At 43.4% G+C, this 25024-nt stretch overlaps 1 protein-coding gene across 3 annotated transcripts; it reads right to left on the reverse strand.

The window, feature by feature from the left end:
* Positions 1–4027: 4027 nt before the first annotated feature.
* NAA50 (N-alpha-acetyltransferase 50, NatE catalytic subunit) lies at positions 4028–24648 on the reverse strand. 3 transcript variants are annotated; one of them, XM_062515518.1, is made up of 5 exons: positions 24530–24648; positions 11989–12125; positions 11424–11543; positions 10425–10491; positions 4028–7981 (listed from the first exon to the last, which is right to left on the reverse strand). In XM_062515518.1, the coding sequence occupies exons 1-5, from the start codon at positions 24535–24537 to the stop codon at positions 7801–7803; spliced, it is 513 nt and encodes a 170-aa protein (XP_062371502.1). In that variant the 5' UTR covers positions 24538–24648; the 3' UTR covers positions 4028–7800. The 3 variants fall into 3 exon arrangements, with proteins under 3 accessions (XP_062371502.1, XP_062371503.1, XP_062371501.1); XM_062515519.1 differs by having other exon boundaries at positions 11989–12122; positions 24530–24562; XM_062515517.1 differs by lacking the exon at positions 24530–24648 and having other exon boundaries at positions 11989–13273.
* Positions 24649–25024: the final 376 nt, after the last annotated feature.

The following is a 25024-nucleotide window of genomic DNA, read 5'->3' on the forward strand; positions in this document are numbered from 1 at the left end:
GAGCCCGGGCACCGCCACCGAGCCACGACCGCCCGAGGGCCCGCACCGCCAAGGGCCGCCCGCGCTCTGCAGCTGCGCCCCGGCCCGTCCCGGCCCCGCAGCCCTTGCCCGAGCCGGGCTGGGGTGGGCACACCTGGGCCGGACAAAAGGGCACCGGCCCCACCGGCATCCCGGGGCGAGCGCGGCCCCGGCCCAGCGCGGCGTCCCGGCCCCACTGCCGCGACCGCTGCGGGTCCCTCTCCTCCCAATGCCGCTCCCGCCCCCAGTCCCTCCACCGGCACTCACGGTCGGGCCGGGCGCGCTGCGCGGCGGCCCCAGCGCCGGCACCATCCTCCGCGGGCGGACACCCCGCGCCAGCCCCGCCGCCGCCTCCGCGCCACTGCCCGCCCGCGCAGCCCACCCTGCTGCTCACGCCGCAGCCAATCGCCGCGCGCGAGGCGAGCGCTCCGGCCAATCAACCAGGGCCAGGCCGGAGAGGGCGTCGCTCGCCCTCCACTGGGCGGGGCGGAGCGGACGCGGGCCAATCGCCGCCACAAACACTGGTGGCGCGGGCCAATCAGAGAGCAGGGAGGCAAAGACTGGCGTCAACAAGGTAAGGTGGCCGAAACAGGAACTGGCGGGGAGCGGCGTCCCGGGCGGCCAATGAGTGCAGCGGGAAGAGGCGCGCGGAGGGGCGGGCGGCAGCCTCTTAAAGGGGCAGCGGCGGGGCTGGGATGGGGAAGGTTGTGGCGGTGGGTGGGTTCTGCGCGGCGTTATCGGCACCGGCGATGTGGGGAGGACCCCGTGTGTTATTTTGTGTCCCTGGCTGTCAGATGAAACAGTCCCGTCCTGCTAGGGCGAGAATCACCCAAGTGCTGCCCTTCGCCGACGTCACCCGCGGGGTATGTGAGACTTCAGCAGTGTAGAATAACGTTTATGCACTGAACTGCTGCCCTGCGTCCTCGGCAGTCAGCCTTCTGGAACGGAATGGAGAGCAAAGATAAAGGCTGGCTAAAGATTTGCCACATGGAGCCGTTCACGAGGAGCCCAGCCGCAGTCCTGTGATTGTCTTTAATAGGCATTTTTCCTTAACTTTGTCACCACGCTCCGCTCACGCTTAGTTCTGGGGGAGAAGGTGCTCCATCCATCCATCCATCCATCCTTCCTCGTGAGTTAATTCAGTTCAGGTAAAGTGTTGTTTCAGCCACGAAATGAGGGACTGTGGATCATTAACAGCTCCCCACTACCTCACTTTTTACTTCCTGTTATTCAATTATCATCCATAATAAGGCAGCTTCCCAGTTCCAGCCTCAATCGCTTCTCTGAGAAAGCATCGTGTATCCATATGCCCTCTTACAGTACAACAGAGCAGGGACAAGTTTCTGAAGCAGTGCCCAAGAACTCTGCTGCTGCTGAAATGAGTCATAGCAGCAATCAGATGTTAAATAACCCAAACAATTTTATTTTTAATAGCTGCCACTTGCAAAATAACCTTGCAGCTGACATTAAGTGGAAAGCTCATTTGCAAGCTGTGAAGAAAACTGAGGCCCAAGCTGGTCTTGCAGGGAATTCTAATGTTACTATAAATACCAGCTTGAAAGTATAAAGTAGGTATGTAAATGCACGTTTCTGCTTTTCATCATCTTTAGTTCTTGTGTGACACAACCAAACTGGAAGACAAGTGAAATCTGAAACACCATTGCTCCATCAATTTATTCCAATATAAACTGAGGGAGAAGGTTTCTCTTCTAAAAAGGGTAGTGTGATTTCTGTGGGGAAGATTTTCACTGAAGTGGCCAAAGAGGTTTATCTTCTGATGCTCTTGTGCTCTGTAGTGTGTTTGAGTTCATAAATGGTCAATACCAGTACAGCATTAAATATCTGAAGTACTGTGGCAAAAATCCACAGGTGAAATTGCATACAACAGGAACCTGTATCAGTAGCCTGTTTCTCCTGGAGAATATAGATTTACAATCATGTAGCAAGATGGTTAAAAGAAAATGAGCAGCTTTCGTACAAACACTTGGAAGAAACACTTTACATTGAATAGATAATTTTCTGTTCATTTGACAAGTGAAGTTTTGCAGTTTTATTTCAGATAGTCCTAACCAAGAACTTGAGTGAAATTTCTTTCAAATATTTTTAATTTTTGGCTGTAATGCAGGTTTGGGCTCAGTAATTCAGTGAGTAGTACTGGCCTAAGTCTGCATAATGTGATACAGCAGCTGACAGGCAATCAGAACACAGGTCAGTGCATCTTTCCCAGTGCAGGAGTTTCTTGGACTATGGGTCATGTACCCTCAAGTGAGTGAAAGAAAGCTGGCAACTCAGCAGTTTAGAGAGCTTCAGGTGGTGGTGCCACAATGCTTTCAGGCAGAATGGCAGCAAAGCTGAATGCTTTTACAGTGTTAAAGCACTGGGGAGGAGGAAAGAAGGCAGAATAAAAAGAGAGGGATAGAGTAACCTTTCCATTATCTGTTTTAACTGATGTCTCTTTAGGGGCAAGAGAAAAGAACATAAGGCAAGTCATTTACCCCTTACAAAGCATCTGGATAAGACGAGCTGAATAGATTTAGAGAACCCCTATGGAAAGTAAAGTAATACTGCCAGAAACTGATCACAATGCTCACCTGACAAGACTGGTTTGGTAGATTCTCAAAAGGACTTAACGTTAAGAGCTTTTGGACAGGGATTTTGTAAAGTAATCTAAGATACTGCAGGATCAGAGGATAATGCCCTCACAGGGGCAGAGAACTGATTAAAAGACAGAACAATCCCAATATTCCACATGACGTGAATGACTGACACTCACTCACTAGACCCCGGTGTGGTAACTGTTCTTTAAGTAGTTGTCTCAATAACAAGTAAGAGATAACAGCACACCTTGAGTGATTACAGAGGTGCCATAAATACCCAAGTTCTGAACGCAGCGAGGGGAACGGGAGTGCCTGTAGAACCAGCACAGCTTTGGGAAAGGAGTACCTGCTAGTTTCTCTGTAAAGGATAACTCAGTTGTCTAGTTCTGTAGAGGTTGTTCTAAGAGACAACTGGAATGTGGAAGGAGAAGGAAAGAAACACAAAGCAATAAAAGTCAAATGGTTTGGAGAACAGCTGCAGCAGTTTAAGTACAGCAAAGGTTTTCCAGCCTCTGCAAGTGCTGGTGAGGCTGGAGTGATGAAGGGTTGCACTTCTGGTAGCAGTTCACTTCCAGCTGTGGCTTCCACATCCTCCAGCAGAGGTCACAGAAGACAGCTGGAAGCAGCCACTCAAGACTACAGACAAGTTTCAGAGCCCGAGCTTTGCTTTTGCACATTCTAATGAATATTCAGCAATTCCATCTGTTGATAGAGCAGTTTCCAGAGGAACTTATTTTAGTGAATAGAATACACTATAGAATATTTAGGGAAACACCTCTTTTCATCCAGAACCTGGACCAGAGTGCAACTTTATCACTTCATATATGGCACTTCAAAGCAGAAGAGGAGCACAGTGAAATTACACAAAAAAATGGCTTTAACAGAAGAGACTGGAATTGTTAAAAGGAGAGGTGAGTTTTACTTAAACACATTTCTGAGAAAAGTGAGTTTGGAAGAGTATGTGCTGCACGTTAAGACCAGTCACTCTTACAAATATGGACCATAGCTTTTCAAAGACTCTGGTCAAGATTTGCAGTAACTAGCAGCTAATTAGAATACTTGAAACTTTTTAACCTATAAAGCCCAAACCAGAGTTCCTGACATCTGGTCTGTTTATTTCCGAACTGCTCACTAATTAATCAAAAATATTCCAGAACAGTTCCTCTTCTTCTCCTCCCTCCTACCCCACAAGACAGAGGATTTCTGAGGAAAGGCTCATAACTTGAGGGAAAACAAACAGACCTCACTCTGCACAGTCGTCAGACACCCTTGGCATTCACCACAGAAGGCCAACACACAGTTCATGATAGAAATCTTCTGAGTTACAGAGTTTATGAAACATCTGAGGAAGTATGTATCTGAATTCAGAAGGAAACAGCTGAACAGAAAAAAATGCACATGACAAGTTGTGAATGACATAACTCAAATAGTGCACGTTTATTCTGAACGGTATTTCTAAAGAGTTTGAGAAAAACAAAAACATGCTCCTGATGTACAAGGGCAATGATATAGATTAAAAATGGACCATCTTATTGTAAAGAATTTGCTCCCCCTGCAACTTTACTTGTAACATTGAGAATGCATCTGTAAACTGCATACAGCATACCTTTCACTAAATCTTAACTCAAGAGACCAGGGGTGGTCTTAGCCAAATTAATCAGGAAGCAGTTGCAGATTCAAAATAAACATCCAAGTCAGCAAACACTTTACAAAACACAGACATTGTGCATAGCAGCTGACCCTGGATTACAACATGGGGAAGAATAAAACAATTTGTGGGATCAGATTTTTTTCTAGACACAGGGCACCATCAAGATTTAAACGAGTATCACATAAGTTTGTTTCAATTGTAACAGTATGTCATATTTAGTTGGTAGGTTTAACCATTGTCTGCATCATGTCAACTCAGCCAGTTTCTGTATGCACTAAATACATTCTCTCCCTTCCCCCTCCCAAAAATGAGGGATCTCTCTTCTGGATGATTCTTTTTCTCCTGTACCATGGTTTCCTCAAATAGGAGTCTTGTTGTAGGTAATATCTTCATACTTCAACTGATGTATGACAAAGCCAGTTGCAGAGATTCAGGAATAACTTGTATATACACAATTTACACTCTAAAGCTGTTAGTCACATACATTTTTCTTGCTAGGTCTTCATCCAGAACAGGAGGTGCTGGTGGTTTTTTTTTTTTCCCCCTACTGAAACTCCCAACTTTGGAAGAATTCAGTTGTTCACAAGCTGTTACTTTCAAGCTAGAAGGATGTCCTCCTGCAGCAACAATCAAAATAACTTCCTGAAGTTCTCTGCAGTAAGCCCATACTTCACACAATTTCAATGTCTCTGGGTAACAGCACTAAGATACAGCATTCTCCTCCCTCACTCAACACAACTGATAGGCTAATAAAATACAACTGTTTGTCATCCAGAACTAGTGACCTTTACTTGCCCTTATCCATGTACAGGAACACAGATTTTTTAAGATTCAGATTAAACCTTGTATTCAAGATTCAACAACTGTTTTGCAGGATTAATTTCCTGGGAAAAGATGTCTTAGATTTATTCTCTCTTCCACCTCCTACAAAACTTTTTCAGAAGTCACAATGAGGCAGATCTGCTGTGGAATAGGAGCTTTAAGAACTGTTCTCATGGATACATTCATAGAATGATGGCAGCCCAAAGCAAAAAGAGACATAACAAAGGTTAATCCAAGTAAATTCAGACATCAGACTTGTACTTTTAAACCTGAAGAAAAACTGTCTGTGAAACACACTGATTTGTGGAAGCCTACGACAACAGCAAATCCTAAGAGTTCATATCCCCACACCCATCTACCCAACCCAAACACTTACCACTTAGTTCTAGAAGAATGAAGAGCACTTTGCTTGGCACCAGAGGCAGCTATGGTCTGAATTACAGCTGTGCTGCACAAACAGCCTCAAAATACTATCTCTCTCTCTCCCTCCACATCTCTTGGTTTGGTCTACAGATGGCCAGGGAAACTATGTTGGCATATGACAAGCTAATTGTGCTTCAACACATCCCTTTCTAGAAAGATGCTGGACTGCCAACATAAACACCAGGAGCAGGCCCTAGCTGTACTGAAAATAAGCTTTTGTCAAAACTAGGCTGCCTCTGCCAAGGGAACCGGTTGCATCTTTCTAGCCAGAGTCTGCCACTGAGTGCTGCAAACACAGGTGCTTGGGCCATGCAGACAGACTGGTGTTGGCCACCTGCCCATCCAAGACTCCAGTAGTGCAAACTCAGCAAATTAAGTAGCCATTTTCCAGCACAGATGGAAAGATGCACTCCAACAAGTGCTACACACCTCTGTCAAAGAAGGAGTAATTGTGTAGCAGCTCATATAGTCACCCCTGGGGTATCAAAGACCACATCACATGCAGCAAGGGGTGCCATCCCTTGCCTCACCACAATTCCCACTTTGGAATCCTTGGTTCCCAAGTCACCATCTTAATGACTGGACAGCACCTACTAACCAGATGTATGCTGCAACGCACGCTACAGGTTGGAGGCTTTCAGGGCGGAAGAATTCAAGATGCAGATCTAAACTTTAAAAAACAAATAGGAAAAGAATACAGTTCAGCATCTACATGGGGGATGGGGCAGGTTGGTGTTGTCTCAGCTCAGTGCACTTTCCCAGATGCTTGGAGAAGAGTCCAAGCTCAAGCTGGTATTTATATTGGCATACATAAAATTGCTGGCAACAGTGCCTAGAATGGAGCACTGGTATTCACGCAAACGAAGCATGAAAGGATGCAAAGCAGAGCTTAGTACAGTTTACTGTAGCCTCAAAGTTACAGTACTAGGAAGAAGCCAGCCAGCCTATTTTCCAAACCCATAAAATGCTCTAATATACACTGCTTTTTCCAGTGCTCCATGAACACCCTCTCACCAGAGGAGAACTGCATTATTACTACTGAACAGGGGAAGGGGAAAATAATCTTCAAAGGAGCAAAACCGTGCAGTTCTTCACCACCTCCTCCCAAAGGAGCTCAAAAACACAGCAAGTCAAGCCAGTCCCAAGCAAATCCAGGAGAACCTGCAAAGCTATGTGATTAGGGTCAGACTCACGTCTGTCTTCTTAGCCTTGCTGCCTGGTTTCCTCAACCCTTACATCTGTCACCACAGATTCTGTAGCTGTAACAAAGTTATCTGGAGACAGGTGCTTGCCTTATGTCATCAAAGCTGGTGAGGTGGTCGGTCACCTTTTCCATCCCAACAACACAGATAAAACTACGTCTCAATGAGCCCTGCAGAATTTCACCCATTTTAAAAGCAAGGGTGTTACCTCAGGATTCATACTTTTACAAGGTTATTCTTGCCAAAACCAGATCTTGCTCTTACTCTGGCAAAAGTCTGCGAGGAGTTGGGTAAATGAAAATAAGAAAAAAACAAAGACCACTCTAAATCCTCCTCTCAGTCAGTTAAGAAGTGTAGCACCAGCTTGGGTGAGGAGTATTTAAAAAAAGCATTCAAAGAGATCAGCCCAGGCAGAATAAAAAGGTATGGTAAAGTAGCCCACCCTTCTCAGCAAAAGATGGAGGAAAAAGCCATACTCAAAAATATTGGGAAGAACTAAATACACTTTTTGGAGGTGGGGGGATTAAAAGGAAGAGTGGGAAGTACTGAAGTAACATTCAAAGGTTGGGGGAGAGTAAAGTACCCTGTAGGTTATAAAAAACACAATAATGTAGGAGTCAAAGGACAAGATATTGCTTTGCCTTTTTCCCCCCCATTGGGTTTACATTCTGCTTACTGAAAGAATAATTCTGAAGGAAACTTGTCATCAGGATAACCTGCTCAAGCCCTTCACACCTCAAACTTAAATGAGATCTGCACACCTTTTCCCACCCCAACAGAAAACAAAAAAAGCCCCTGCCCAAAAAAAAAAAAAAAAAAAAAACAAAAAACAACCAAAAAAAAACACCCACAGAAAGGAGAGCTCAAAAAAAATTCTAAACCAACCAAAACCCAACCCCAAACATGACTGGACAATCCTTGGAAGAAGCATGACATTTTGTTGGAGAGAGGTCAAGAAAAAAAAAATTAAGGTGAAGGGGTGGAGTAAAAGAACAAAACAGAACAAAAAAAACAACAAAAAAAAAGAGGCCTCTCTTTCCTTATTTGGCGACAAGCAAGTGCAAGAAAGTGTCCACTGGGGTTTTGTTCAGTTGTCGGTCTTTTGCACATCTGCATTCTGGCCAAGACAAGGGGCTTTGAGGTTTTTCTGCAGCACGTGGGCATCTGCAGGCTCTATCCTCTTGTAGTAGTTCTTCTTTGTCTCAATGATCTCAAAGCCAAACTTTCTGTAGAAGTCAATTGCAGATTCGTTGCTGATCTGGACATGCCTGGGACAAAAAAGGGTATAAAGAGACAGGGGTCAGTATTCTGCCTCCATAATCAGAATAGTCAAAGACAAGAAAAGCAGTTATCTAGATAGAGACAGGAACAGCAGTGTAAATCCAAGACTGGAAATGCTGGTCTTCCCAGTTCAGTTCTGGTCTAACACTCAGCTCCTGGATGGCCCATGGCTGTGAATAGCAGTAAATGTTTTCCCTCAGTAAAACTCTTCAAAGGAGCACAAAATAGCAGAGAGACTCTGAAGCATTACTACCTCAGAAATTTCAATTTTTCTTAATAAAGTAACACGGGCAGGTATTTTGTGGAAGCATGTAACAGAGTTTCACTGTAAAGCAAATTTTAACCTCCTATAGTAACACTTTGCAGATGACCAGAGGAGTGTTTCAGTGATGATCCCAACACACTCTAACATACAACTGACAATGGTATTTGATATGATTTTAATACCTTGCTCTACTCTTAATACTCCTCTCTCCTCACAAAAAGCTATAATACAAAAAAGTCGTATGGATTTACAAAGTCCCTTTCCCTTGTATTTAATTCCCCTACAGTTTTAAGATTTTGATAGTGTGTTTCAAGGTCTCCAAAACAAACAGCCATCAGTTCTTTATCCTAAGTGACCAGGACATTTGTCTGCACAAGTTTTATTAAAAAAGTAAAAATAAGAAAGACAGAAAAGAAAGAAAAATGTTAGGCTCAACAGAAGGCATTCATTAAACACTCCTGAAATTTAGTGGACACTGCACAAGTTCATGAATCACTGCCATAACAACACGCTGCATAACCATAGAACCAAAATAACTGTGGAAGCAACAGCAGAACAAAACTAAAGATCTTAGTATTAAGCCCAATAAGCATAAAAAAGCTGCAGAGGAGATTTATTAATAAAGACAAATTTAGGCACTGATATCAAGTTTGGTGCTATGCTGCATAATATGTTCAGATAGAAGATGCACAAGCAATAGGCATGCTAACAAAATTAATGGGCTACTAAAAACTTCAGCCCAATTTTGGGGGCTATTTATTGTCAAGCCAGAATCCTTAGTCTGGGAAGTATAAAGAAGGATTATTAAGGATTTGGGGATTTCTTTTGCATTAGAACCAGCAAAGACTTTCTTCACTGTTGACACAGTAATGTGCAAAAGTAAAAAGGAAAGCCCCTGTCCCATTAGCATGCATCTCAGAGAGTTCATTACTACTTCTCCTGAGGCAGGAGAGCAGGAATGCAAGCCAAAAGCAATTTTACTCAGACACCTCTAAAACATTTTCTTCTTACAGCAATGGCACAAAGCAACAACAGTAGAGGACGGGGAAGAGTTCACACCTCCATGGCACAAGTGGACTAAGTTTGAGGAGAGAGTCACTCCATTTACAGTGATATCAGTGTACGAAACACTCCTCACAAAACATATTTCACAGTCCTGGCAAGTATTCAGGGTGTAGTTCTGCGGCAATCCAAGTCCATCCATGCTGTACCTGCTGTGGGCCTATCCCTAGCAGTGCATCATGCTTGCACTGGTGTAACGGCCAGGGCAGTGAAGGAATTCCCTTAGAGAAGCAATCAGACCAGAAACTGCTTCACTTGGTAATCACACAGACACCAACGCACAGGAAAAAGAAGTTGAAACCAGCAGCAAAGAAAAAGCATGGTTCTGGCATTTATGGATTTCAGACTCTGTTTCCAGGGGGACTACTGGAGTTACTGCTGTCTACCCCAGTGCTTGTTTTCTTGTCTGCATCATTTATCTGCACCAAGTACTTACACAGACATGCAGATGGTTTTAAAAATAAACTCAACAATACAAAGAACAAGAAAACCACTCCCCAAATCCAAAAACACTAACAAAAAAACAACACCCAGAAACAAAACCGAAAACAGCTTCCCCAGTTGGGTCAGGGCAGTGATCTAGTTTAGTGTGCTACTGCACAAATTGCAAGCCTGGCAGTGGTTCAAGAATGGGAACAGCAGTTGGGCCTGACTGCTGAATGTAAATTTGGAGTGTTTTCAAGTATCTCTTCTGATCATATTCTAATCCACTGAGCGCTGTCATAAAAGACAGAAAGCAAATGCATCAAAAATTGCAGTATTTTGCATTTTGAAGATGACCTTGTATGATAAAAATAAAATCCTTTCTAAAACTTTTTTTGGGGGTCCTACAGTGGAATTTTGCTCTAGAACATAATTTGGAGGTAAATTATTTTCAAATTCAGCCAATTTGCAGAACCCATTCTAAAGCAAGCATGATTTTGGTTTTTTCAGCCTTACACAAGCCCAGAATGAGACCCCTGGCTTTCCTGCTAGTACTTACAAGATGTTCCATGACCCCATTAAAATATACATTAAACCCACACTTGTATCTCCATCCCTTTGCTCCCATATCTACCTTTATCATCTCTCAAAAAATGCACGAGTGTAACTAATTTACTTACAGATAGATGTTGTCAAAAGTGCCATCTTTTTCACAGATGTTTAAGACATGATTCAGCATTTTAGTTCCTGACAAAAGATAAAGACATACTTAAGAAAAGTCTGTACTTAGCTAGGTGCTTTCTTGAGGAGATGCAGGTAAACTGTAGGTAGACTAAAATGACAGAATGTGAAAACTAGTAAAGGCAAATAAAAGATGTTAAATATTTCACACTCTCTCTCTCTCTGACTGCTCATAAACCTTAATTCATTGTTTCATTGAAGAAGAAATACAAATCACAACAGCCCAGAAGCGTGTGTATAAATCAGTTTATTTTAATACTAGTTTCAAGGTCTCAAAGTCAGCTCAAAATACAGCCAAAACATTGCATAAAGCAGTGAGGACACTAGGAAGCTTTTCTACTACAGACCTAGTAAAATAATTTAAGATAAAGTTATCTTTTCAATCCAGTTTGTCAAAGCAAATGGATTACTCTAAGGTTTTGATTAATCTGTCCTATGGGTTTGCAATGTGCAGCAAAGAATTAAATGCAGTATAGACAAAAAGCAGGTGCTACCTCTGAGCAGCAATAATCAGTAGTGAAAAAGACAAAATAAATAGAAAGCCCCCACATTTAGAAGAGTGAAATGAGAACCCAATGAAGGAATATTGTGTTCTACTTAGGTATGACTTGCATACCAGCCACATATCTCTGACAAATTATTTAATCTCTCTCTGCAATGATGTTCACATCCACAGAAGCAGAGTATTTACAACACAGTGTGATACATAATTAAAATAATCTGAAATACCAAATTAAAAATTTCTACAAAAAGCTCATTTCTGAAAGGCAGGGAAAAATGAATGCATGATAAATCATACTCTTTCCCCCAAGTCCCTTCCAAAGAAATCAGTAGTTTCAAGTGCACTAACTCTGTTAAAAATCTGAAAGAGCATTTAGAAAGCTGGACAGCAATCTGGTTTCTTTGATGCTTCAGATACAAAAGAAGACTCTCCTTACCTATTCCTAGCCTTCGGTAGGGTGCCAGGCATCCAAGTGTCATAATGTACAGTCTCTTCTGGTTCTGGGAGTGATCCACCCTACAGCACACTGCTCCCACTGCAATATCGTTGAAATAGGCTGGCAGGGAGGGAAACAAAGATTTGTAAGTAACAAGTCTCAAACTACACACACAGCACTTTCATTTACTTCCCTCCCTCCCCTCTCGCTAATTCTCCTACCCAGGTAAAATAACATACATTGCGGATTCACACTTGGAATGAAGTCACCAGTGCTGCTTTGACACAGTGGCTGCTTATTACTGTTCACACCAACCAACACTGACATCAGGAGGTAAGCTGGCAAAGCACAACTGTTTTCTTCTGGAACAGAAAATATGCCTATTCCCAATGGGATGTAATCTACTTTGAACACAGACCCTTTGCGGCTTCTTTGAGATTCTTAAACAGTTATTTTTCATTATGTAAAACAACTAAATAGGAGCTGCTATTCAAAACCATTGTGGATAGCAAGGATGACCACTTCTGCCACCACAGCCCACAATTACTGGCAAGAAGATTTGTACCTAGTTTGGCAAGTTCGCCAACCTCCAGTACATCCTTGTAGAACTTGTCATTGTAGCTGACAGGAAAAATGACCTGGTTTAGCCTCTTCAGCTGCTTAATGTTGTGTGGCGTCACATCTCCCAGCTCGATCCGGCTACTGGAACAAACCAAAACATGCTTAACATCTGACATACTGCAACAGTTTTAAGGAGACCCATGATTACCCATGATTAATTATTTTGCTCATGCTTAGAGAACTGTCCCACCCGACAGTCAGCTCCATACATATTTGAACTGCCACATCCAACTCATACAATGAATTCTTATGCTGGTGGCTGATTTAAGTCCCAAGCCTCGTTTCATTTCTATACAGTCAGAAGTTTCTCAGGCCACACTAAACACTAATGCAGTATACATTACACACTAAACACAATGTAGCATATGTGTGGTTTTACTGGGTGGGAGACAGGAGAACATGCATCTGTGCAGAAGTATTAGCTTTAACATTATCCCACTCATCTGCTCTCTGATCATCAAGATCCCATGAAAAAAACCAAAAACAAAACAAAACCCCAACCAAAGAAAATATGGCAGGAACAAAGCTAGAACAAAGCTAGAGAAATCTAGAACAGAGACCAAGGAACTGAAGTCCTTATCCATGCTTCAATGACAGACTCAATTTTACCACCTATCAATATAAAGCTTATGCTTAGACAAAGTAGACAAAGTCATTACTAGAGATCTGTTTCTAAAAATCAACAGTACTGTGTGCAACAAATATATTAAGCCTGTTAATATGCAAGTGTGCCTTTCTCAAGGTGATACCTGCATCTAGTTTGATCATCACTAAAATCTTTCTTCCTGCTGAGAGCAGAACCACAACCTTACAATACACTGAATTATATGAGAAGAAACAGACCAAGCTTCTCTCTTTTCTAAGACTAACTTCCTGACAGAAACACTGTACACACAGAATTAAAAAAAAATCAAAAAAGAAAGAGATTAGTTACCCTTGGGTGAGTGCAAGCAGTTTTAACAAAGATGACAAGAATGAAAAATAAAAATACCAAGATAATAAAAAGCTTTTCCTAAATAGCCACCAGAATGTGTAGGCAGGCACAAAGCCAGTGCACATGGAATTAGAAAAGTACACAATTGTAGTTTTGTATCAGCCCTGTTTTACTGAATAGATATGGGCAACCAGATTGTTTTCTGCCCAAACAGCAGTAAATGCACTGTTTGCTCTCAAGACTCCTTTCTTTGTGTACAGCCATTTGCACAAGTCCCTTTGAGAATTATATTCTGACACAAAGTCCTGAGTTAATAAGGATGATGTTCTCACACTACCAAAGTACTCTCAGTGTAAACAAAGTTATGAGATGGTAGAGAAACTGTAGTACTTGTTTTATACCCAGCTTGGCACAACTGCTCAGCCTAACACAGCAGGCCTTCTTCAGGCCCACAGAAGGCAAGTTCTGATCCCAGCCAGCAGTGCTGCTGCCTTTTCCTCACAAAAGGCAGGGGTAAAACTGTGGCATGTGGGTTCCTGATTATATTTGTGTCTGTGGAAGAGTTTTTCTGGAGTAAGGCACCTCAAAAATCTTGTACTAGGAGGGAAAAGAAGACTGAAGAACCCCTTCTGCTGCAGTCTGCACAACAGTAGAAACCAAAGGGAGCAGGTCTCAATTGCCCAGCTAGGTCAGATGAGCTGCAGTGCAGGAGGTCAGTAAAGAAGAGACAAACCTCACATTCTTACTCAGTTACTGAAAGTCTAGACCTCTTCTCCAAATAACACTCTATTAACCCTGGTGACACAAAAAACTACCAGTAGTTCCAAGCTTCAGTAGATCAGCAACACTAGCATGACAAACTCACAACAAAGTTCCTATACACTGTGTCTCCTTTTGAGCAAAAATCCCTGACACACCATCATCAGGTAGTGTCTTCTAATACTATTTTAAGATTAATTAGTTACTCATCAAACAGACCAGGCATTAGAAGACAGTCACTATGAAATATTTATGATGACAGTGCAACAGGACAAAAGTATATTACCACAAACAGTCAGGACAAGATGGCTAAAAAGGGGAACATGGCCAGAAAATGGATCTTCACCAAGAAGGTTTCAGACAGAGAACAAATAAATAAATTCAGAAGCAGAGTCTAAGGCTGGGAGCTGCTGAGCCAAGACATCACCTCTTGAGGCTGGCATCAGGCCAGAGAAATGAGCTGTCAGTAGATGGCTGTAAGGCACTTGCCGACACATTTCCTCAAGCCCCTGGACTTCCCCCCTCCCCTCTCTTTCTCACCACCTGCCACATTCACTGCTGCCTCCTTCCATCTCCTGCTGCCTGTCTCCTGCACTCTGTCACTATCTGGTTTGTCCTTGCAAGAATTGCACCAGGGACAGTATCTTATCCTGGAGAATAATATGAAAGAGGTTTGAGAAACACTGCAGGAAGCATAAATCAATACGCTAAATATGTCTGTTTAAATAGCATGTACCCAAACCATAAACTACTTTAATGTATAGCACTGGCTGATTAAATCAGCACCACATTGATTATGCACAAAACCATTTAATACATAAATTAAATAAGAACATGGAAAGGAAGACCCAGATAATGAGAATGCATCATTTTGCCTGAGGACAGTGTGGCAAAAGTGCCACTGGGGCCTTGAGTAAAATCATGGGAAAGCTCCCACTGCTGCCGAAAGCAGCAGTCTTGCTGTTCCTGAGCCACTCATTTCCATCCTCTTGTTGCCACACACGTTTGTGTAACAATGTGGTGAACCAACACCTATTAAAATTAACCTGGACAGAAAAAAAAAGAAAAGTTTAGTTTTAACCCTCATCAGTCCCCTGACTGGGTTCACCACAGAAGTTCTCTGGAAGCATAAAGAGAAAAAAGGTTGCCATATGCAGAACTAATTGGTTCTTGAGCAGAACTGCCAGCTCACCCCGGTTTAAACTGGAAGTACTGAGCAAGAGGAGGACAGGGATGTAGATTATCCAGTACATCTGTGAACACAGTCTAGGGATATTGTGCTACACGTTATAATTCAAAGAACAACATGCACTTTGATCCTAACGACTTAAAAAAACTAGTCCAAATAGCCAAGACAAAGAACCTGTAACAAAGGACTCAAAATTATCACTCCTTTCTTTTCAGAATAAAGCAAGCAGCTTTGTGGGGATCTTTTCTGTTGTTGTTAGTTTGTTGGTTTTCAACAGCTTTTTACAACTAGACTTTCTTCAAATGAAGTCTCAGCCAAATCAGTAACTTAAGTAAGTTAACTATGTCAGCTAAGGTCCAACTAGGCCAGTCCTGTGCGTTCCAGCTTAGTAGAAGGTGTACCAGAAACACTTATCCTCTGCTGTTGCAAAGAAAAAAATTAAATTATGAGCTCAAATTAGCATATGAGAGAACATAAAGATGTGGAAAAACCTGAAGTGTTCCAGAAGGAACATGCCCTTCCTTAACAAATTATTTTACCCTATGACACCACTAATATTCCTAAGAAGATCCACACTTGCTACTGGCACCCTACAGCTCAAATGGCACTCCATGGAGGATGCAACAGTCAACTCTACTCCATCTTAGATATCAAAGCTTCTGGGACAAGCCAGTCTCCCCATCCCAAGCAATTGTTTTTAGCACAGAGGAATGAGGGACTCCTGGCTTATCAGGTTAGGCCTCTTACTACTGCAGTGTTCTACAAATCCACACACTTTCCTCAATGAAATAAAGTTTTCTGAAGCCACTTAAACATCTTCCATTGTAAGGCTGTTCTCAAGCTACCATTATTCTCAGTTAATTATTCTAGTGTACTCAAATCTACCTCTATGCTGTCTGGAGATGATGGGGATCACTGCACAGGTCTTTTCAGAGACTTGTCATGACCTCTTCATACCTTTCTTCTAACTAAAGCCAAGGCTCCTGGCTTCCTCCTGTAAGACTCTTAATTCCTACTATTGTCATACTAGCTCTTCCTTACATTCCTTCTGATTAAAGTTGATTTTCCTTCAATATGACTAATCAAAACTGCTTGCAACAGTCCAACATTGTCCTGTCCAATGGCAGTAAGTTTTTTTTGTCACTACTGGAAGTATTCTCCTGACATATCCTAGAACTACATTTGCATTTTTCACAACTGCTACATTCCACGACTTGGTCACAGGGGGAAAAAAAAAACACTGAGAATTCACTAGTAAAGGGAATCAGTTCCTGGTGCACAGGCTACTATCTGTTAAAAGTGCACAACACTGCCCAGCGATGTAAGAGCGGAAGTGAGGAGTGATCCATGAAATCTGAACAGAAGTGTGACCTTAGTGAGGTGACAGGCACCACTTCCTGAAACTGGATGAGTGCCCAGAACATTGACATTAACACTCCTGCTCCTGCATGCCAGGGTCCTAAGATCCTCTAGGCGCTGGCTAGAGAAAGCCTCACACGTTTTGTAAGACCAAATGCAATCTAGTTAGTCCTGCTGCAGTTGCATTGCTCTCCCTGCAGCTTACAAGTGATTTGAACAGTCTATTTCTCCAGTCTACAACGTTTTACACTGATACTGGTGGAAGTAACACAGGCTACATGAGTCATTAGTGTTATTTATGCTAGGACAGCTCTTTGCTGCTCAACACATACTGAAGGAGACCTGATGTAAAGAATGACAGCTCAAGAGGCAGCCAATTTCCAGCCACAGTTCAAGAGGAAGCACAAATTCACTCCCTCGGAATACCAAGTGCTGAACACTAGTTTAGAACCAACATCAGGGAGAAAAAGGGCAAATTTTGAGTTTCTTAATGATGTAAGAATCTCAGTCTCATTCAACTTTAAATAGAGCAAGTCTCTCCCCAGAGGTACGTGCCTGACTGAAACAGATCTCCACGTAACTGATAGCTGGGCTCAGGCTTATTGAAGGCATCTGGCAGGCTAAATTTAGAAGAGCTGTATCTGCAATTTGCAAAACTTACTGAGGAGTAAGTCAGGAGAGGCAGCACTGAGAAATGGGCCTTAACAAATTAAGAGGACTTCAGAGAAGGTTTGTCACCTGCTAAGCTGCCAGCTAGCTTTGTTCCTTCTGTTTTGGCTTCCGAGCCAAATCAGGAGCCTAGACAGGATAATCCACTAATAAAACCAAACCAGAAATATGAAGGTTATAGACCTGAAGGGTGTGGTTCTGCTTGGATTCTACTCCAAGGCTAAAAGAGCCTCTCCTAGTGGATCTTTTGTTGGGATTTTGGTGTGTTTTTTTTTTTTTTAATAAATGAGCTGTCTTGCTACGCACACAAATTAGCGTAGTTCTTGTGGGCAGATCAGAATGTTTTCAATTATCTCAAAGATCTGTGGGTTGTATATCTATTCTACTTCACTCGTGAGAAAACCAGGATAAGTACAAACCTAGCACGCAAAAAGTCTTAGCAATTTGCTCTGAGACCCCTGGGTCTTCTTCAGTTCTGCTTACTACTGAAAATGTGTATTGCATGACACTTGATACCCTACTGGATGTTACCCCCACTTCTGGCCTGCAGAAGACCACAATGATGTACAGTAGAAAACAAAGCAGTTTCAGAATCAGAATTACCAGAAGACTTCATTCAAGACTTGCAAGCCTACTGGATCTCACTGTGAACAGGTTTCAATGTCATGCATCACAATTCCCCAAGATATACAAAAGATCCTGGTTGCCTCTCCCTTTATCATTAAAGAAATTAAAAAAAATAAATAGCCCATTACAGCCAAGTTCCTTCATTATATCTGGATATCATATAATTTACTCAGCTTCAGCCTAGAAAACCTGACCACATACAAAAGACTGGCCAGTCTTCACATGCAAGAAGCAAAATCATGCTATAATAGCCTCACAGGTTTTCCAGCTGAAAACATGTCCTAGGTCTCAAATCTTCAAGTGAAAAACAGCCTTTCCCAAGAAAATTATAAGCTATCCTATTCTGTACATGATACAAAGAGCAGGAATCACTATGCCCAGCTCACAGAATTTTCAAACTCTAAAATAGCAAAAAATAAATGTAGCTGGTTTAGAACAGAAAAGCAGATACATACATTACTTAGCTGTCCATAAAATTCTGCTGCTCCAGAGCACCTCACAAGGTTAAGGCCTAAACATTTCATCAGCCTGTCCCAGGTACACCAAATAGGTGGAAGAGGAAACAACTTGTCTGCAATCATACAGCAGATAAAGGGCTGCCAGAAACCCGTACTCTTTGTTGCTGCTCTAAAGTAAGCTCCTAAGAACACTGATTTTGATCCATGATTGCTAAACAGAGGTACTTCACTATTTTGAAATAGCTCCCCTCAAAATTAGTTTTGTGCCTCCACTAACTGTATCTTGAGACACCTTATAGATTACTGCTCCTTTCCACATCCTCGGTGTCCCCAGATCTAACAATCACAACCCTTTGATAATTAGTGTTCATGAAGTACCTGACGTTCATCAGGTAAGAACAGAAGCTTACCTTCAAATTCAAAATAAAAGTGATGTTTACGAAGTGCCTTATTTATATATATACAGCTTGAGGGCACTTCTTGTATGTACATAGGTAAAAAACTAAGGAATTGACACATCAGGAGAAAATAATTTTTCTGCTTCACACAAACTATTTCTATAGGTCACTGAAAATACATTTCTTTAAAAACACCTTTGTCCTTTAGAATAGTGATTTTTAAAAAAAGTCAGTTCATTATGGGTTTCCTGCCTATATTTTGGATTGCAGTCCCAGAGCTGGGTTTTGCAAGGTGTTCAAATCACACATTATATTAATAACATACTGTGAAAAATTAACTGAATGTGCTATCAGTTTTATGCACCTACCTTAAAAACACTTCTATAGCAGCAATCATTTCCACCCCCCATCCTTTTCCTAACTTTCAGTAAGAATTAATTGTTCTCAAATAAAAATTTGTGTCAAATATTTAAAACAAAAAAAATCGCCTTTAACTGCAATTTTGAACTTAATTTGTGATCTTTGCTGACAACTCCAAGTGCCATTTAGAGAAAACTTTCACAAGCCTTCAGCTGCTGCCCCAGTCCCATACTCTCAAGAGAACATAAATACAATGCTCAGATGGTAAAAATCAGAATTTTTTTTCAGGGTTAGAGATTCTAATGTGCTAAGGGCCAAAAATCACAGGGAGAAAGAAAAGAAAGGCCAAGTGAGCTCAGGAAGTACTTCATGCATGAAGATCTCACTATGAAGCACAGGATTTTCAATTAATTAAAGAAAGAAATACTCTGCCCCCAGGAAAATTCAAGTATCTTAATCTTAGTTGCCTAGTGACAGTGTTGTGGAAATGGTCTTGGCTCTATTTTCAATAAAGCCTGAAGTATAATTTCCTTCTCACAATGAATTAATTCAATATGCTTTGACACAAATACACAGTTACCCCATTTCGGTGCTATGTTTCTCTGCGCTCAGGTCTTCAAGGCCAAGAGTCTCCAAATAATCAGGTATTCTTCTGGGCACAGACTCTCTCTTACCCCTGACTTCCCCGCCTCACACGCACTCCTGACAATCTTCTGCAGCTTTACCACCAACTCCCACACGGCTCACTTCTTCCCTTTCTCTTCTCCAGCCAGGAGTGGAAAGTAATCCCGACATTGCCTGCCTCACTTAGAGGAGGGATGCAAGGAAGTACTGCACTTCTCTCTTATCAATTACCAAACAAACATAAAGATCCAACTTTTTATATTCTTTCCTCTTCTGGATAACAGTATCTAGCTCCTTCTCAGATTATTGGTCTGAACAACTCTAATATTTGCCAAATGGGCAGGCTCTTCAATTTCTGAATGATTTCCACTTGGATTGAAGTATTTTTCTGGCTCACCCATCACCCATTATTCCCCATTTTAAAAGAGATTTAGTGTGGCAAAGGAGGATGCATCATTTCTTGTCCTCAGGAGATGGCAGCAGAGTCTGTGGCATTTGGTTATTAACTAATGTTACTACATTTTTCACAGAAATGTCCCAAACTACAAAGCCACATCTACATGCAGAAAGAACCAAATGCTCAAACAGTACTCAAAGCACAACACTGGGGTCTGAAGTGCTTCAGTAAAGTGGCTGCAACCCCTCTACAACCTTCCTACCCTCCCAATCCTTCCTACTTCATGCAATGTCTTAATCTGGTTATGAAATTAAACTCAAAGTGGTCAGTTATAAATCAGGTTAAAGTACCTCTAATAAACTACACTGAGTTTTTTATAAACTCATTTAGAAGCTGTTAAGCCATTTGTAAGCTTGCTTATAGACAACATCCAAATTTACTGTCCATGAAAATAAATGCATGCTATAGCTCACACTTGGACATTTCTAGGTTCAGAAAAAGCCTAAAAATAAAGTGATTTTCAAGCTCAATTACCTTTTTTGTCCTGCCTCCAGTGCATATGACCATTCAGCAGTTTCCTCATAAACTTGGAACTTCCTCCCATGTATGTTAAGCTTAGCACTGTGCCGAGCAAACGGAAACAATTCAGCAGCTCTGCACAAACTCTGTCATACTAACTCAGGAGAGGAAAAAGCCCTCCCTGTTCTCCTCAGAAACACGATCATTTTCAGGACCTCAAAAGGTTTACTCCTTGAATCTGGGCAAAACAAGTAGAGGTATCAGAGCTTACCCATAATGACTCCCCACACTTCAAAAACAATACAGTTATTTTTCTGTTATGTTCAGTACTCCCCAGCTGTGATGTATCTCCTACAAAGTCAGCCAGAGCAGCACAAGCCTGCACAGTCTCAGGCTTAGGACCTTCTCCCAGGCAGCAGGTACCTGTTGCGAAGGAGCAGCCTGTAGGAAGTAGCCTGTAGGAGTCTTCCTCAGCAAGTCAGGAGGACCCTTGGAACTACAAAACCTGAGGTTTAGCTGCGACAAAGCTGAGAATCAATCTCCTAGGAGTGTCTTACTCAATAGCGCACATTTCTTTCTAAGGCTGGTTAACACACAGCACCCCGCTCACTCCTTGTTTCAGTTTTCCACCACATGGCTTGGGATGTGCTGCAGCATGACAACCTCCCAAGTGTTTCCCATCAAAACTGGAGAGGGATTTGGAAAATGTGACAAAATAACACATGCACAGGATCACAGGCACTGGGCCCTGCTTGTAACATGCACTAGTGGCTCCATGTATGTGGCAACCCTGGTCACACAGCAGGTACACGCACGCAATGGAGCACACAGGTCCTGCAACAGCCTCATGTAACGCGACTTTTAGGGAGGGCCATCAGGGAAAGGCTGGATGCCTTATTTTCATAGGTTTCATCTGAGCTGAAACAAGTCAGAAATGCACCCTTACTTTAAGATATCAAATATCATGGACAGCAATCAGCAAATGCTCAAGAATCAATGCAAGACTTTCAGTTTTCTCTCCGTAAAACCAGGAGTGTAACAAGTGTAATAAAAACCACTGAGCAACAAGTGAATCAACACCATGAAAACAGCTAAGTGCAGGGAGTATTATTTATATCTGCTCTATAAAAACAGCCAGATTACTACAGACAGTGGAACACGAGTTCCTTCCACTAGTATTTTTACTCATGCAAACAGAGCTCTAAAATAGATTTTCAAATTCAAGAACTAACAGTAACATATAATAAATGAAAAAATAAATCACTCAAGAATCACAAGGTTCACTAACAGAACAGTGAATTACTTCAGTTTTTCAAGTCACATTTAAGAAAAAAAGAGGAAATGTAATGCAACTAATCTATCAAAATTATTCAGAAGGTGAGGATAGAGTGAACATAAAGCCAAGGGTCACAAAACCAGGTGGAAGCTAATAGCAGTTCCCAGTTCAGAAGCTGGTGTTTAACTCATCAAATAAGAGAAAATCCACAAAATTGTAAACAGCTGAGAAAGCACAAAAATCTTCTGCTATTTCTGAAACCAGAGGTCCTGGGTAGAAGAGGTCACCTAATCTCAAACACCCTGATCACAGACACTACAATCTACTATGTATTATTAACACACATCTATGTGCTGTTTTGAATTCACAGAGCTAAGAAAGAAGACTGAAAGCAACATGTATTGACTACACAGTCTTTTAGATCTGAAATTTCACGACAATGAACTGGATAGTTTCTCTTTTTAATTCTTTCTCTGCCAAAGTAGACTCTTTACAATCACAGCTGATAAAACATCAGCTGCCCTAACAGCTTCCAAAATCATCTCTGCATTTTGTGGTGTGGGTTACAATGCAGTGCATACATTCCCAGAAAAAGTCAGATGGAGTCAGTTTGTTCAGAAAGACCTGTCCACAATTTTGGATTCAATACTGAAAGACAGACCAGATCCCTTCAAGCCCAACAGTTTCTGTATGCTGGGAGCTGAAGCTTTAGATCTATTTTTGGACCCATCTTTTGACAGTACTTGTACTTTAGGGATCTTCACCAACCTTTGTAACTTAAAAAACAATTTGGATTTGTTCCAAAGTACCCCTGTGTAATGTATACATTCCTTCTGAACTATTCTCTAGTCCTTTGAGTCTCATTGTATTTAAATGGGGTTATTTTTCAATTGAGCTCTGTCAGCATATTTGTCTCCATCTGAATTTTTAGAGAACACCTGGATTCAATATGAGAATCTGCACAGGAATATGAATTTATTCTGCAAAGGAACTTGCTGTGTGGTGCTAACAGTATTTTGGCAAGACAGGAATATGCTGTTCTTCACAAAGATGAAAGAGTACTAAGAAGAGCAGGAATAAAGCTGCCTATAACTAAAAGTAAAGTAACAGAAATGAAGTTCTGTGCACTACAAGCAGAAGAGTGCTATGGAGGTTTTTCTCCACAGCTTTTTAGTTTAAAAAAAAAGTTACAAGAAGTAAAAAAGTCCATGAAATGAGAACTCCTGATCAGTGCAAGCAAAGCCAGGCTTAGTTCCTCGGGGAGCACTGAGCACGGCAGACAGCTCTGGCTCTGCCCTGCCAGGAGATCCCCACAGCTCCAGCCTGACATGCCTGGGCTGCTCTCCCACTCACACATCCAGGCCCCTGTAACCCTGTCCCACGACTGATATACGACCAAAGCAAGACTAAGCTGTAGCAAACAGCAGAATGGTCAATAAAGAATAAAAGGAAACCCAGTTCTGTCGGGAACACTGCAGAACAAGGATCACATCAACTGCCACCTCATCTTGGCTGATCCGTGCTGCTGCTCTTCCTGCAAACTCTGCCGTCCTCATTACAAGGGGACTAAGAGTGGGGGTGCCCCATTTTATGCAGGGTGGTGCAGGTGGAAAAGGATTGTCCAATACCCCAAACACACCTATTTTATGTCATCTGAGAGTCTGTTTATTTGCAATCATCCCTGAACCTCTTTCAACAGACAGCCTCCCAGCCCCTCACGATGCCTGAAGCTGCTTACATGCAGTAAGAACCAGCTAAGAGGCTGTTATCAAGCAGTCTTGTATGACCTCACCCCTATTGCTAAAAAGCTAAACCCCTTACCATTTCTTAGTAAAAGCTTAAGTGATTCAGCTTCCATTCACCGTGTCTTAAGCTGCCAAACTGGAATAATAATACCCATCATTGCATAACACCAGTTCCAAGGGGACTGGCTTAATGCTCTTTTGAGAAACAGCTGGGGAAAGCTTCCTTTGTGTCTATGAAGAAACTGAGGCACAGAACTGGAACGAGCACGTTTTGTGGAGCACAAGTGATGCTGAAATTAATAAACATAAGGTGGCTTAGCATACATTGAAAAACCTGTCCCAGAGTGACCTGGACAAGGTCAGGCAGGTCATCTGACACCAAAGCACAACTGTGAGTGTAAAGGCCTCCACTCTCCCGTACAAAAACGGCGCCTGATTGCCGCCACTGAGAAGGAAATCAGTGTTTTCAGCCAACCAGATTTGAAATCTCCAGTTTTCAGGAGACAGAGAGAAGCAACGCCAGGCCCAAAGCAGCGGGTGTGCTACAGAAATATGACACAGAATACAGCTCGTTTGTTATCCATCCACGCTGTACAGCCTCCACATAGCAATTAAAGACTTAAAAAAACAACAAAAGTGCTAAGAGGATGTTACACACAATAGCACTGCAAAAGCACACACATACTACGCTGGCAGCTTTTTTGCACGGAGTGAGCGGCACTTCTTTGCTACCGCCAGACAAGGACCAGACAGGACAACAGCCTGGCCAGCATCCCCGCCCGCTATGCAGATCGCCAGACCCCGCAGGGCGGGATCCCCCCGAACACGAGCAGCCGCCGCGTCCCGCCCGCTCCAGCGAGGGGCTGAGTGAGGAGAATCCTCGCTCCGGCGGCGGCACAATCGTGACGACGCGGGAGCCCCGCGGGCAGCTCCTGCTCGGGCGCCAAAGGGCGCCAGCGGCGGCACCGTCGGCTTTTCTCGCCCAGAGGGTCTCCCCGGCACGCACCCGCCGAGGGCCCCGTCCCAGAGGGCGGGAGGGACGCAGCAACACCTCCCGAGCTCAGAGGCGGCGGCACCACTCGGCCCTCTCCGCCTCCCGCCGGCCGCGCCGCCCGGGCCCGCCCCGCTCCCCTCCAGGGCGGCCCCGGCCCGGGCCGAGCCCCGCACTCACCCCTTCATGGTGCGTCCGCGGCCTGCCCGGCGTCCGCACTGGCTGCCTGCAGGGCCCGGCGGTGCGGGTGCGGCTCCGGCCTCCCCGGGCTCAGTGCGGGCGGCTCAGTCTCCTCCTGATCCCGATCCTGATTCCGATCTTGATCTTGATCCCGCTCCCGCTCCACATGGGCCTCCGCCCGCCCCGCCCCGCCCCGTGACCCCTCACCTCACGCCGCGCGCGCGCGCCCCCGCCCCGCCCGCCATGACCCGCCCGCCCCGCGCGCCCCCGCCGCGCACGCGCCGCGCACCGCGGGGCGGGGTAGGACGGGGAGGCCCCGCGCATCTCGGGGGCGGGGATGCTATCACGTGGTGCAGAAAGACCAATCAGCGCACCCCACTGCGCCCGGTGCACTCCTGGGCGGAAGCGGACCGGGCCGGGCGGGCGAAGCTCTGCCCGCAGTTGGGCACGGCTCGCGCCAGGCGCTTCCGGTGTGCGGTGAGGTGCGGCGCATGC

The sequence above is a fragment of the Cinclus cinclus genome, chromosome 2, assembly GCF_963662255.1.
Source record: "Cinclus cinclus chromosome 2, bCinCin1.1, whole genome shotgun sequence".
NCBI lineage: Eukaryota > Metazoa > Chordata > Aves > Passeriformes > Cinclidae > Cinclus > Cinclus cinclus.

Excerpts from the sequence above, each read along its gene's own strand:
- NAA50 (XM_062515517.1), bottom strand. The coding sequence starts at position 12,160 with ATGTCAGATGTTAAGCATGTTTTGGTTTGTTCCAGTAGCCGGATCGAG. Across the intron at positions 11,544-11,988 it reads TGGCGAACTTGCCAAACTAG|CCTATTTCAACGATATTGCA; the intron begins GTACAAATCTTC and ends CCTCCCTGCCAG. Across the intron at positions 7,982-10,424 it reads ACTTTTGACAACATCTATCT|GCATGTCCAGATCAGCAACG; the intron begins GTAAGTAAATTA and ends TTTTTGTCCCAG.